Source organism: Micromys minutus (assembly GCF_963924665.1).
Source record: "Micromys minutus genome assembly, chromosome: 3".
NCBI lineage: Eukaryota > Metazoa > Chordata > Mammalia > Rodentia > Muridae > Micromys > Micromys minutus.
This window is the reverse complement of record NC_137972.1, coordinates 81,803,229-81,817,210: the sequence shown is the minus strand read 5'-3', so window position 1 is coordinate 81,817,210 and position 13,982 is coordinate 81,803,229. Positions and strand designations below refer to the sequence as shown.

Here is a 13,982-nt window from a genome sequence, read left to right as displayed (position 1 = left end):
GGTCTGAGCAGTCAAACCGTATCAAACATCCAAGAAGGCATTCTCTGAAACTCCAGGGTTCCCCGCCCTCCTGGGGCAAACACAGCGGTCATTTGCCCAAAGTCAAATCAAATTCAAACCACAATGGGGGAGGAAGCCACACCCAAACTCTAGTCCTAAGCCTGCCAACAGCCCTCTTCATTCACCGTGGCACTCTGAGTGCACAATTCCAACTGAGTTCATGGCTCTAGTCTTTCCTGCCCACACACTCGGCCCTGACAGCCAGCCCGGCCAGCTCTGAGGGCTTGAGACACCCGTGGGCCCTTCAAATCTCCTGAACTCCTTCGACCAAGCTCCAACTGCTTCTCCCTTCAGACGAGCCCTGCCTGGCCTCTCCACACAGGGCTCAGGCTGCTCCGAGCTCTGCTCTGCAGACTTTGGACAAATGTCACCAGTGTTATGTCTGTGCTGTCATCTCAGGTGGCCATCCCTCTTCATCACAGCGTGTGCCTTCAGAGTTATGTAGAACTCAGAACCACTGCTACATTTCCAATGGGCATCCCACCTCCCCAACTTCCCCTTTACCACACTCCTGCTTCAGTGCCTCCCTCTGCCCGAAAGCCTGGAGGGGGGGGTCAAAGCCCCATCTCTTCTACCAGGTCCCCAGGTCTTACCCCTGCTGTGCCCCAGCTTCCTTTCTTGTACCTATTTGCCCCAATTCTTGTCAACCTCACCAGGTGGATATCTTGCCCCTGACCAGCAGCCTCCCTCCGGAAGACCCCTCTCCCAGCTTCCCTTCTGCCTCTGTCTGCCCACCAAGGTTCATTTCCAAAGCTCCTCCCCTTCCAGCCAGTCTCCAGAGTTTCAGCATCTCTTCATCACTACCTCTGTGAGCAACTCTCTTCTTGGACTTCTAAGTTTCAACTCTATTTGGGTAGCTCCTAAATCCCTCTAACAGAACCATTACTCAGAGGTCCAGACCTGCCGAGACCGGCCATCTGGGGCATTAGTAGATGTCCTTCAAGCACCCAAAACTCCAAAAGTTCCCAGAAGAACTCTGTGTCACCCTGCAAACACTCACAGACTTTTAGGAAGGCCCTAGACATTGGGCCTCCTCTCCAGACCTTTGTCTTCCTTGTATCATACAGAACTATGTGTGGTCCTCTCCTGTGGCTATTGTGAAATTCTATAGAAACAACAGCAACTCAGAGAGGCCTTCCCAGCCAGCCACGGAGCCACGTGCCACGAGTGTGCCTCTGTCATCACCCCAGGGCCGTGTCATCGTCCCTTCACATTGGACAGTGAACTCTTTTATTTTTTAGATTTATTTATGTCTGTGAGCACACTGTCACTGTCTTCAGACACACCAGAAAAGGGCACTGGATCCATGTGGTTGCTGGGATTTGAACTCAGGACCTCTGGAAGAGGTCAGTGTTCGTAACCACTGAGCCATCTATCTCTCCAGCCCCAGACAGTGATACCTTGAAGGGCGAAGACAAGGTTAGATTCAATGACTCTCCACAGAACTTTGCTCCTCAAGCCTCCAACTTAGTAACACTAGCATTCTAATAAACCTCAAAGTGGGGATCAAGATGTCATCCTCTCCATCGCCCCCAAACTCCACCTCAAATCCCACTCAATATCCCTGAAGCTCAGTCCTCTCTGTTTGCCCTGCACTGCCTCTGGCTACCTCTATGCTCTCCTGCTGGCCTTGCAGAAGCCTCCCTAGGGATGTACTACCTCATGACATGGCTCCACGCCTACAAGCTTGCCTTCTTCCCTGGTTTAAACTCTCCTCTCACACACTCCTGGGGAGACACACGTAAAGCTCCCCATTATCTGAAGCACAGAAAGACAATAGACAATACATCTCTGCCTTATTCTCTATGTGACCTTTAGTAAGTCACTTGGCCACTCTGGGACCAGATTCAGCCCACTCTCCATTTAGTTTTCCCCAAGTGCTATGATTTGACTGGTAGGGACTCAGAAAGCTTAAGTAAGTACCTTGATATTATTTATTATTGCTGCTGTTACTGTTATTATTATTATTTTGATGTAGGGTCTCACACTGTAATCCATGCTGGCCTAAGAACATGTTGTCAGACAGCCTTCAGACGTGTAGCAATCCTCCTCCTTAGTCCCCTAAATGCCAAGATTACAGGTATACTGATTACAGGTAGGCTGATTAGGGATCTCTGAGATAACAACCTAGTAACAGAAACCCAAATACTAAATCCATGTGGCGTTCTTCACACCGTGGCTCTGGAGTGAAGGAGCTGTGAAGAGAGAGTGGTCTCCCAGCCCTCTGTCTGCTGAGGCTGGTTTGCCGTCTGCCTGCTTGGACATGGATGAGGTGACTGGAGAAACACTCCACTTGATCTGCCTGCACTTGATCTGCCCCATCATAGAGCAACCCTGAGCAACCCGTACCTCTCTCAGGTAGTGTGTCATAAAGCCATCAATGATGCCATCTTGCTCCAAGCCTATGATGAGGTTCACCACGCTGGTAAATCCAAACACCGCGTACACTAGAACAAAGGAAGCAGAGGCTGGAAATGCATGCCGTAGGAGACAACCAGGATGGGGTATCCACCAGGTGTCATGGAATGTGGCTCATGTTTTCCCAGAAGATGCTGTGAGCATATCTACACAGAAAAGAAGACTGCATCTACTTCATACCAGCTGGGCATTTACCTGTCATCACGGACCTCGCCAAGGTTCAAGTGAAACCTACTTCCTACTTGGGCAGCAGGAGCTCTGCCTGTAACCAAGCAGCCAAAGAGGCCCTTGGGTGGTCTAGAAGAGGTGGGTCATCTCAGTGTGGCATGCAGGACAATGAAGAAAGGGTATGTCCAACATTTTAGCTTAGTCTGTAAGTGACTTCGGGGGGTGGGGGGAGGCAGTGCGTTTGAAAGATGCACATCAGATGGTCCTGAAGATTCAGGAGGGAGGTGAGCTGCCGCATCTGAGGAATCCAGCCAGTTGTACTAGGTCCCTAACTAAGCTTTAACATTATGAGCGCCCACCATCGAAGGACCAGAGCTTTTTAACAGCTGGCGAGTCAACTCAAGGCATCTGCAGCTATAAAGAGAACTGCATCTCCAGGTTGTAATGAGCTGGAGTCTGAGCCCGTGGAGGGGCCGAAGAAAACCCAGTTTGTGATGTCAAAAGCTATGGAAAACCAAAAGGCGTGTGGGAAAGCTGTATCGGTGGACACCATCAGGAGTGAGGGTCCCTGAGAGTAACGCTTCGCCAGGCTCCACTGAAGCAGGCCCATGGTTACCACTCAGACATTACCACTCTGAACCATGGAGGGTCAGATACTGTCTTAGAGGGGACAGTGACATAGCCTCTGCCTCCTAGATGACAAGGAAACTGGTCCAAGGCTTGACCCCAAGGTCAAAGGGGCCTCCAAGCTCTAACAGAACCGAGGACACAACAGTGGTTGCCCTGCCTCAAGGACAGGGGGCTGTATCAGTAGGTTAAGTGTGAACTCCCTGAGTGGGGGGAAGAGAAAGGACAGACAACAGTGGGAGACTGGTCTGGGACAAGATCAAAGCCTGTAGGGTTTTGGTGTGGGACAAAAATTAGGACCCAGTGCTGATGTCAGAGAGGTGCAGCTGGACACGAGAGGTATATGGTTTCTCCAAGGGTCAATTTTGTGTGTGTGCAAACAGGAAAAACGCTATGGCTTGCATCCCTTTGTGGGTCACCTTACACCATTAGAAAACACAGATAATGATTCATAAAAGTAGCAAAATAACAGGAAGTACAACTGTTCATTTAGTGGTCACCTACCACGTGAGTATTTAGGGTCTCTGCATTAGGAAGGGTGATGGTGTGGTCTGAGTGTGGTGTGGACTGAGACCAGCCACCAGGAAGGCAGAAAGCCCAGCCAGGAGGCTGAGGTAAGAGCTTGCTGGGGGCTCGACAGGGTGAGGGGAGGAGGCCCACCTGGCCCTGACAGTCACTCTCTAGGAGACTTCTATTTAGAAAGTAGACACCACAGCCTAGAAGGGGACTTAGAGGGAAGGACCTTCTGAGCAGACCTACACTTCCGCTTTCCGTGGGCTCAGAGCAGTCGTATCCCAGAAAGAATTCATACCAATGCCCAGCTTCCTGTCATAGAGTGAATACAAACCCCTCCCTTTGTGGAGGCCTACCTACCGTAGAACAGAGGGTCCCTTGGTGGTTTTCTTCTGACAAGGACCCGAGCCAAAAGGGCCACCAGGAGCAGGATGAGGGCAGCAACCCCAACAATGGTCCAGGAACTGTGAGCACCAGAGCGGGGAAGTGGTCAGTAATCACAATAAACAATGGTGCCTGGAATTTCCTGGCTGTTGAAGGTCCTTGCTCCCTGTGCTGCAAAAGGCTCCTGGAACCCAGCCTCGACCGCACTGAAAAGTCAGTGGAGTTTATCTACAGCAAACAGATCTGGGTCACAGCCCTATGACTCTCAGGACCAGAAACCCAGGTCATTTGCTTCTCCTTTCCTCCCATCTTGTGTACATATTTCTTCCTCATCCTCCCTTATCCCTAATATGGCGGCAGCCTAGCTACCTCTACCCTCCAACCCATTACCCAGGAAGCTAAGAAGCCTAAGCACCAAGTCTGCCACCTCCTCTGGACCAGCAATAAGCTCTCACACTGAGTTCATTATGACTGCACATGCCCTCCAGGGAGAGATCGGTGTTCCCCTTTGTGGCTTGCACCATTGCTGTCCTCAAAAAGGCTCCGGATGAACAAGAGAGGTCTCTGTCTACATGGAGAGATTTATCTTGTGGATTCTGAGCTCCATCTGCTGTAAGGTCACCCTGGCCCTACGGAGATATCCAGATTGCCAGTACTTACAGGACTTCCTATTCTGGACAAATACCTGCATGGTTCTGTCTGTCATCTTGGTATTGTATTATCCGCTCTCCCTCCCCTGTCACTCGGAGATGCTACAAGCACTGAGCCTAAGCCGGTATGCCTCCACACCGTGGCCTGCACGTGGGATCTCCAGACAGCCTTCATCACATGCCTCTGGGAACAAGGAAGACAATGGTGGAGGGAAGAAAGGGATGAAGGGGAAGGAGAGATGATGGGCAGGAGGAAACACGGAGAGTGGATGGAGGGGCGGTACATGAACGACATATGGTGTATGGATGAACTCATGACAAAGAGGCTGGGTCTGTGTGGGGGGTAAAAATGGGAGGTTTCTGGTGCCTTTTCACAAAGGTCCAAAGCAGAGGAAGGAGAAGCTGTCATGGGTCACAACCATGATGCCGGTCTAAGATATCCAGGGAGGAGAGCAGCAGTTGGGTGTGACTAAGTGTGAACAATGAGCTCAGGGGCTGGAACTGGTCAGGAGACAGCCCTGTCCCTGGACAGCAAAGGCTGAGCTCACAGCCAGCCTGCTCACGGGGCTGGGTGCTGATGGAGCAAAAGGGGCAGCATGAATTGGTTCAGGCTGTCCTCAAATGCTCTACCTCTGAGGGAGGAAGACAAATGAAGAGAAACTGGGGTAGTAGGTCATTTCTTCCTCACAGGTCTGCCCTTGGAGACCCTCTACGGAAAACAACACATGCCCAAGACAGACAGAAGGAGGTCTAAGTGGAACTCCAGGTGAGGGGTGCTTTGGATAAGTGGATAAGCTCTTCCTAGGCTGCTGTCCCAACAAACACCAGGCTAGCCCTCCCCTTCCTTACCCAGCTCACATATACCCACAGAATACCTGCACGGTTCTGTCCCCAGATCTCACCATAACTGAACATATGTGGGTGCATTGTGAGACCCCCTAACCCTTCCTGACACTTCAGTCTATCTGATCATGCTGTTTCTCAGAATTCCATAAAAGACTCGGGGAAACAGAAGCTCAAGTTGTAAAAGCCGAGTGCGACTGAATGCCTGCTGCACGCGGGCACTGGGTAGAGCAGTACCAAGGCAGGCTGCATGGGAAAATGAGCTCTGACCACAGGAAGGAACTCTGTGGGGAAAGTGAGTCAGGAGGCTGAGGGGGCTCAAAGCAGAAGTGCCTGGATCGGCAAATGAAGAAGTGGCCTATCTCTGTCAATCTGCAATGGGGAGTAAGGAAGGAGGAACAGCCTGAGGCAAGAAGGCAGAGCAGGTGTTAAAGATCAAAGACAGTCAACTCTGGGTACGTGGAGGGGATGGGGGGGGGAACTGAGGCTCAGAGGTGTGCAGAGGTTCAGGCAGGAGGAAGCCTTTGCCATAGTCTGTGCCAGAGGAAACCAGCGCCAAAGAGAACTCAGAGAACACAGACACTAGAGTAGCCCTGAGACTTACAAGGAAAGACGACAGTAGGAAGGAGAAAGGGAGGAGCTATAAGGGAGGTGCTCGGGACTGTTGGAATTTCATCCTGGAGGTCCAGCAGGGCAGGAGGGTGGGGGGTGGCTGGGACTAATCCCTTCCAGGGCTCAGCACTGGTCAGTAACACACAGTGATATGTCACCAAATCCTCACCCCCACCAGCAGCCCTTCCTCACTTGCTGATATCCCAGCAAATACCTGCCCATCACATGTCCGTCCTTCCCCTACCATGCTCACCCGCTTCCCTATGCCCTGTTCTGTTGTCTTCACAGCGTTGCTACTCTATGTATCTGATGATGTCTGTTTTAATGCATGGCTCCTTAGCCACAGCTGGCCCCCAACGTCAGCAAGGGATCGAAGCACAGAGGTGTTCAGTGAGGTGTTCACTGAGCTGCTTGCTCATGGTATTACCTTAGGAACCTAGGTCCCTGTGCTCTATGGACAGACACAAAACACTGACCACTCAGAGCCACTGCTTCAGGAGATGCTCCAAAGGCAGGGTTGCTCCAAGAGCAGAGGCAGCCTGTGTCTAAGGGACTGTCTCAGTGCTGTCTGGATGAGGTGACCGCAGCAGTGAGAGATAATCCACTGACTGTGAGCTCTCCTCTAGCAGTCTGGAGGTCTGGCAGGGGTTGCAGGGTATAGACTGATGCAATTTCCTTCGCACCAACTGCTGTGGAAAACATAGCCGGCTACTTCCTCCTCCAGCAATCAACTTCAGCAGGGCCACCGAGGCGCCTTTCCACCGACCACACGGGCTTTCGGCTGCCCACAGGGGCTGGTCAGTCAGTGATGCCTTTTAGAGAAGTGGGAGGCAAGACTGGGACCCAGAGTCCTTACAGAATTCCTCGGCTCCACCCGTTTCCTTAGCATTAAACCAATCACTGTGCCTGCTGTGCCTTTGCTCCAGGCCAGCATCGAACCTTTTCCTTTCATAGCACCCTTGCACAAAGTTCCCACAAGATGTTTGTGGTTCAAAAACTGCCCATTGGACAGACCAGAACACTAAAGCCAGGCCATCCTGTTAGTAGCAAAGCCAAGCCCAGAAAGCCATGGTTATTTCTGCTAGCGGCTCAGAAGAGTTTCTAAAATTCAAAAAAAAAAAAAAAAAAAAAAAACGGTAAGTATGTGAAAGTCCATACATGGAAAGCGTTCTTGTCAAATAGGGTAGCTCGTGCCTTCCCCGTTGCTCTGCACACATTTGGTCTGAGAAGCTCGGAGGCAGGGGCATTTCGATATTGACCTCGGTAATATCAGCTACCCACCCAGCACTGGCAAAGAGCAGAGCCCAGCTCTCAGACCTTGAACTGCCCTAGCCCAGCCAAGGACCTAAGGCCGGGTGACCCTGGTGCCTTATGCTGCGGGCGTGGCGTTTCTGGCCGCTACCCAGTCCCAAAGCCGCAGTCCCAAGCCCGTGGAAAAGTTGCGGGCGCTCCTCGACCCCGCGCGCTCACTCACTCGTGCTGGGCCGCCAGGTGGTTGAAGATGTAGGTGACCGGGATGGCTGAGAGGGACAGCACAAAAACCCCCGTGGCCGCAGAGGCACTCATCGCCACCTCCGGGTCGCTCTTCTTTCACCGCATCACGCCCGGGGGCGCCTGCCCCAGCTTCCGGCGGCGCCGAGCCCCTCGCCGCTGCCCTTCCAGGCGGCCCCCGGCCGCGTCTCCTCTGCGCGTCCCCGTCGCCCGCAGAGGCACCACCCGGGTGCGCGAGGGCCGCGGTACTATCCCCAGAGGCGTCCCCACCCGGCTCCTGCTCAGGGACGCAGGGGCTCAGAAGCCACCGCGACGAGACAAGTGCCCCTGGACGCTTGCTTTAGTGAGAAAAGGAGGGGCCGGGAGAAGGACGCCTCACAGACAGGAGCTAGGCATCCTCGAGCTGGAACCCAGCTGGGCTGAGCCAAGGGCCAGCAGAGGGTGGAGCCAGATCCGAGGGTGTCAAAGCCCGCAGGCCGGCGAGATCCGCCCAGAGACCTGCGGGGACAGATGCTCCTGGAACCTTGGGAACAACCCTGCCCCCCTCCAGCGCCGTTCCCCCCACCACCCCAACACACACACACACACACACACAGCAGCCACCAACGGCAGCAACTAATGTTCTGGTGCCAAGTGGAAATATTTGTTTCCCACCCTGGTTGCTCGCTCACCGCCCCTTGACCTTGATCAAGTTACTGAAATGCTCTGTATCTTGTCTCTCTGTGAAATGGGGACAGCCTGCTCCATCTGTGGAAATTAACCGAGTTAACAAGCATGAAGTGTTTATCCTGCACTGCTCAGCACACTAGCCTCCTGCTCCCTTTCTTTTTTGTTGCAGAACTGACCCTCTGCTGAATGCCCTGATATAAGACACTGAGGCAGCATTCATTCCTTGCCTGGAGTGTTCCTGGAGGCCAGGTGATCACCTGCTAGCCTGGCAGGACCCCCGGGGCTAAAAAGACTAGAAGACTAGGGCTCTCTGTAGATTGCCAGAAGTCTGGGTGTAGAGTATGATGGTGCCCAACGTGCTGCTTCACCAGGATCTCCAGTGGGTGCGCTCAGGAAGCACCCCGGGCCTGAGCCCTGTTGATGGAGCCCGGGGGAAGGGAAAAGTGGGCTCCTGAGCAACAGCAGGAGCAGCTGAGTGCGTGTCTTCCTGTCTTCAGGACACAGGCTTACAGATCAGTTGGCTCATTTTAAATGTGAGGAAAATGGACCATAGATGGGGCACTAATCTGCTCTAGGCCATTGGGTTGTTCCAAAGCCGGCTTTCCCAATTCCAATACCTGTCCTACCTTTCCTTGAAAACTCAGCCAACAGTGAGCACAAAGGGGTAAAGCATCTCTGTCCAGAGTGCAGCATCTCCAACGATTCTTCCAAAGCCTCAGTGGGAACAGCGCTGTCTTTCACGATGACCTTTACCGCCTCCTTCATCCCCCAGGTACCTTCTCTGCCCCAGCATCTCACAAGCCAGTTCCCCAGGTCAGTCCAACCTCCTCCACATCCCATACCTAGCTGCTTTAGCCCTCTGGATGTATCCTGAGCCTCTCTGGCTGCCTTGAATCTTTCTTGTCTATCTAGACACTTGCTTGATAGCATTTCTACTTATTCTTTCTCATCATGCTTTGTTTTACATTCAAAATTATAGTTATGAAAATAATTTAATAGAGTCCGGGAATGTAGTTGATAGAGTTTGCTTAGTGTGCACAAATCTTAAGGCTCTGTCCTCACGTACTTCATAAACTGAATTTGATGGGGGCACATCTGGAATTCCAGCACTAGAAGACGGAGGCAGAGGGAGTCAGTGGTTCAAGGCCACCCTCAGCTACCCAGCAAGTCTGAGGCCAGCCTGGGATATATGAGATTCTGTCTCAGCTAACCAAAAGGTACTGGAAAATGCCACAGAGTATGACACATCGTTAGCTCCATATCAACTGTTTGGGGTGGAAATGCTGAAGTGTTGTGGGACAGAGAGAAGAGGAGGATGACCATGAGAGGTGACCAGGGTCCTCTCAGAAAACCGTAAGTGCAGGAAGCAGTTGTAAGGTCAGACACTGGGGGGGGGGGGCAGTCTTAAAAGTCTGTGGTGTGCATAGCTGCTTTCCAGAGGAAGAGGTGGCAAGAAGACCAGTCGGGAAGCTTCTACAGTTTATTGTGGCAAGAGATGATAAGACCAGAACCAACCCAGTGGTAATGAGAGGGAAGAGGAAACAGATATGAGAGATGCCAGAAAGAATGGGACCAAGTGGGAGGAGACTATAGAAGGACGTTTTTCTGGTGTGGGTTTTCAGTACCCACCGTGCTCCAACCATCCCAAAGACGATTGGGAATCTTGATCTGTCCCAAAGGCTGTAGATACAAGTTTGGGTGTCATCAGCCCAGAGGTGGGACAGTGAATTGAACACAGAGGAAGAGTCAAAGAGAAGGGCAAGCAGGAGCTGTCTGAGCGGATCAGTGAGCACCGTGGGACATCCCAGGGCCGAGAGCTGACAGCTTTGTGGCCGGCTCACTGGACTTGTGATTTCAGTGCTTCTCCATGAAGATAAAAACATAAATAGAGAGTGGCGGGAAAGTGTCACAGCAACTTCCCCTAGGCTTGTGAGTACTCGCAGCCTAGCAACTACAAACCCATCCGTAACAGTACCCTGTAGATTAAAAAGCAATCCCCATTTCTTGCCACTCCGTGTCTGGTTCTCCATCTCTGGGTACCCAGGCTCAATCAGACACCAGGCTGGAATAGAGGGAGGAAAGCTTAGCTGGGGCAGGTAGGTGCAGGAAGGATTTTGTTCAGCAGTGAGTACCTGGACAAAAAAACATACACCCAGAAATGGCTTCAGCTTATTGGAGGGAACAAAGGCTTTTTAAACCTTTGGGGAGGTGAGTAGGGGCTATCAGGTTGAGTACACATCATTGGCTGGGACGAGAGTGCTGGGGGCACCTCATTTGCATAAAGAGGAGTTTCAGGTGCTGCTGAACATGACGCTTGTAAGGGGCAAGGAAGTTTAACCTGGCTACCAGGTTTCATGACCTCCTCTGGTGAAGCAAGGGTTGGGGCACAAGGCCACACGCACCAGGACATTCTGGCCCAGAGCAGAGGGAAAACAATCCTACTCCCACCGATCTCAGGGTGAGATTTCCGGGGTTTGGACACACCTCGACCCCACTCTTGCTCCAAGCCTGTTACTCCAGGTCCCACGGCTCCACGGCCACACAATCTCTCTCTTCTGTACAAAAATCCTAAAGAATGTAGAACCATTTGTGGATGAAGAGCCTGAGAACTCAAAGAAGTTAGCTGATTTTCTAAAAAGTTGAAGGGCAAAGAAGGAATGACAAATTCATGTCTCCTTTTAGTTGCTCAGGATGCCACAGCCAGCCAGCAAGAGAACACTAGAATTGGCACCTTAGGAAACTGTGTGCACACACCTCAAGTTTGTCTGGGTGACCCAGAGCCTCACTCAGTACAGCTTAGTAATTTAAGTTTGAGAGAGGGACAAATTTTGCTTTTAAAAGAACATTCAGGAGCCTAGAGAGATAGCTTAGGAGTTAAGAAAACTGGCTGCTCTTTTTCCATAGGACCCAAGTCCAGTTTCTAGCACCCATGTGGTGACTCACAACTATCTGTAACTCCAGTTCCAGGGGATCTATCGCCTTCTCCTGGCATGCAAAAGTTTTAAGGAAGGCAGGCAATGCTTTTTGTCTTATAGGTATTTTTAAAATTGCTTTTAAAGATATATTCATCCTATAAACTGTGAATGCTAAAACTATAGCAATAACTGAGTCCAAGTGTCCTGAAGGTGAAACAGAAATAGAAATCTGTCATCATTTTTGTACTATCAATTCAACAACTGGCTGGTGAGAAATTAAACTGAAGGTTTCCATCAGTGAAAAACAAAAGCAAGACTGAGGAAGCTCGGTCACATGGGAACTAGGAACCTACATTTATCAGCTAGCGTCCAGGTCTCCCAGATGAAGACTTTTCTGGAAGGTACACAGAGATCAGCCAGCCTTTCACTTTTCACCCTCCCCCCACCAGCCCCAGGGCCTTCCCTCTCTGTCTCTTATACTTCATCTTTACTTGAGTTTGTACGGCTGGGGGTGTACCTCAGTGACAGAGCACGTGCCTAGCACAAACCAGGCCCTGGGTTTGAGCTCCAACAAAAAAGGGAAAGTATGTGTTCTTACAGAAGCTTACATGCACTTACATGACATGAAAGTGATCCAAGTGAGGACTGTGTGGCCCCTGGGGTACAACCCACCACTTCCCTCCCTAAACCTCACTACTGGAAGAATCTCTCGGTACCTGTGATTGCTTACTTTACAGTCACTGTGAGTGGATTCAAATCATAAACAAGGATCTTGAGGGCAGTAAAGCTGCTGGGCATCCAGCTCCTAACAGCACCAAGCACCATGCTCAACACTGACTGCAGAGGGGAAAGCAAGTAGGGGTGCCAGATATAGAAGCGAGCAGTAGGAGAAGAAAGCAGAGCGTGTAAAAGGTCCTAAGCAGTTGCCAGTGGAGGTCTGCAGTTTTGCCCTGGGTTTCCTAGCAACCAGACCAAAAAAAGAAACACAATCAGTTGTAACATTTACGGTGTCCATAAGATTAAGAGCAGAGCAGTTGCTCAGAAGAACTTTTCCCTCAGTCTTCTTAAGGGAACATTCCTACAGTCAATATGGGCTCATGTTCTAGACAGCTGGTGTTCAGTACAGCCTCGGGCAGGTGGCTGGTGCTTTGCCAAGTGTCACTCAGTATACTTGAGTGGTCAAAGTAGTTTCATGAAGATAAGAACTCTGTGAGCACTTAGACCTGGTTCAGAGGGAGATTTTATAAAATCTGGGGACAGTGATATATGGAAGATGCTTTTCCAGCAGCCATACCCCCACTTCTGGTTAAGCACAGGATAGACCACGTACCTGTACCTTAGGTATCACCTTCCCAACAGAGTATGCTGGTAAACTTCTCTTTGCAAAGCATTTGCCACGCAAGCTTGGAGAAATGAATTTAATCCCCATAACGGGTGGAAGCCTAGCACAGTGATGTGGACTTGTAATTTCCATGAGGAAAAACAGGCAGATTCCTGTGTCTCGCTGCCCACTGTCTCAGTCACTGTTCTAGTGCTGTGTGAGCAGACACCATGACCATGGCAACTCTTAGAAAAGAAAGCATCTGTGAACTGGTGCTTGTTTACAGTTTCAGAGTTTTGGTCTGTTAACGTCATGGAGGGAAACATGGCGGCACGCAGGCAGACATGGTGCTGGAGAAGATGCGGAGAACAGAACTGTAGGAAGAGGAAAACTTTGGGCCTGGCTTGGGCTTTTGAGAACGTTACACCTCCTCCCTCTTAAATAGTGCCACTCCATGATGACCACACATTCAAACGTGTGAGCCTATGGGGCCATTCTTGTCCAAACCACCACACCAGCCAACCTAACCTAATCGGCAAAGTCCAGGCCAATAAGAGACCCTATTTCAAAATAGTAAGGTGGGGGAGGGGTTCCCTAAGAAATGATGCCCAAGGTGACTTCTGGTCTCAATAAACACACATACACACACACACACACACACACACACAGAGAGAGAGAGAGAGAGAGAGAGAGACAGAGACAGAGACAGAGAGATAGAGACAGAGACACAGAGAGAGAGACAGACAAAGAGAGACAGAGAGAGAGAGAGAGTTAAGGTCAAGCTTGAGGGCATATTTCTATAATCTATGAGAACTTAGAAACTAAAAAAGGAATGAGAATTCACAGTTAGCCTCAGTTACATAGTGAATTAGAGTTCACCCTCAGAGATGAGACCCTGTCTCCAAGCATGAAAGGGAGATGGAGGAAAAGGAGGAGGGAAAAGGGAGGAAGGACATTTTACTGCACAAGAGGTGATAGATTGAAGTTGTGGCAGCTGGCCAGCAAGAACGAAAATGCCCCATGCTTTGAAGTAAGCATGGAAAATAGACACTCCGACACCTTGTCTGGAAAAGGTGAGTTGGGATAAAGCCCCGTATAAGAAGAACTGACTGGGCTTTAACACTAAGTTACTTAAAAAGAAGAACGATATGACTGATAGGTCACAGAGTCTGCAGGACAGGCAGAGGGCTATGACGACTGTCAAGGGGGAGGGAGGGACAGTGAGCCACACCACTGGACATCAGGCTTGGCCATGTAGCCTATTCCTTCCAGTGAGACACTAGCACAGGTAAGCTGAGGTAGGTCTCACTT

At 50.9% G+C, this 13,982-nt stretch overlaps 1 protein-coding gene across 9 annotated transcripts in view; it reads right to left on the bottom strand.

Moving 5' to 3' along the window:
- TM6SF1 (transmembrane 6 superfamily member 1) overlaps positions 1–8,163 on the bottom strand; it is a 68,352-nt gene extending 60,189 nt beyond the window's left edge. For all 9 annotated transcript variants that reach the window (XM_080914490.1, XM_080914492.1, XM_080914493.1 and 6 more), the window contains exons 1-3: positions 7,750–8,163; positions 4,147–4,250; positions 2,410–2,507 (exon numbers count right to left, since the gene is read on the bottom strand). In XM_080914490.1, coding sequence (XP_080770616.1) covers positions 2,410–2,507; positions 4,147–4,250; positions 7,750–7,841 — 294 coding nt within the window. In that variant the 5' untranslated portion in view covers positions 7,842–8,163. The remainder of the gene's footprint in view (positions 1–2,409; positions 2,508–4,146; positions 4,251–7,749) is intronic.
- Positions 8,164–13,982: the final 5,819 nt, after the last annotated feature.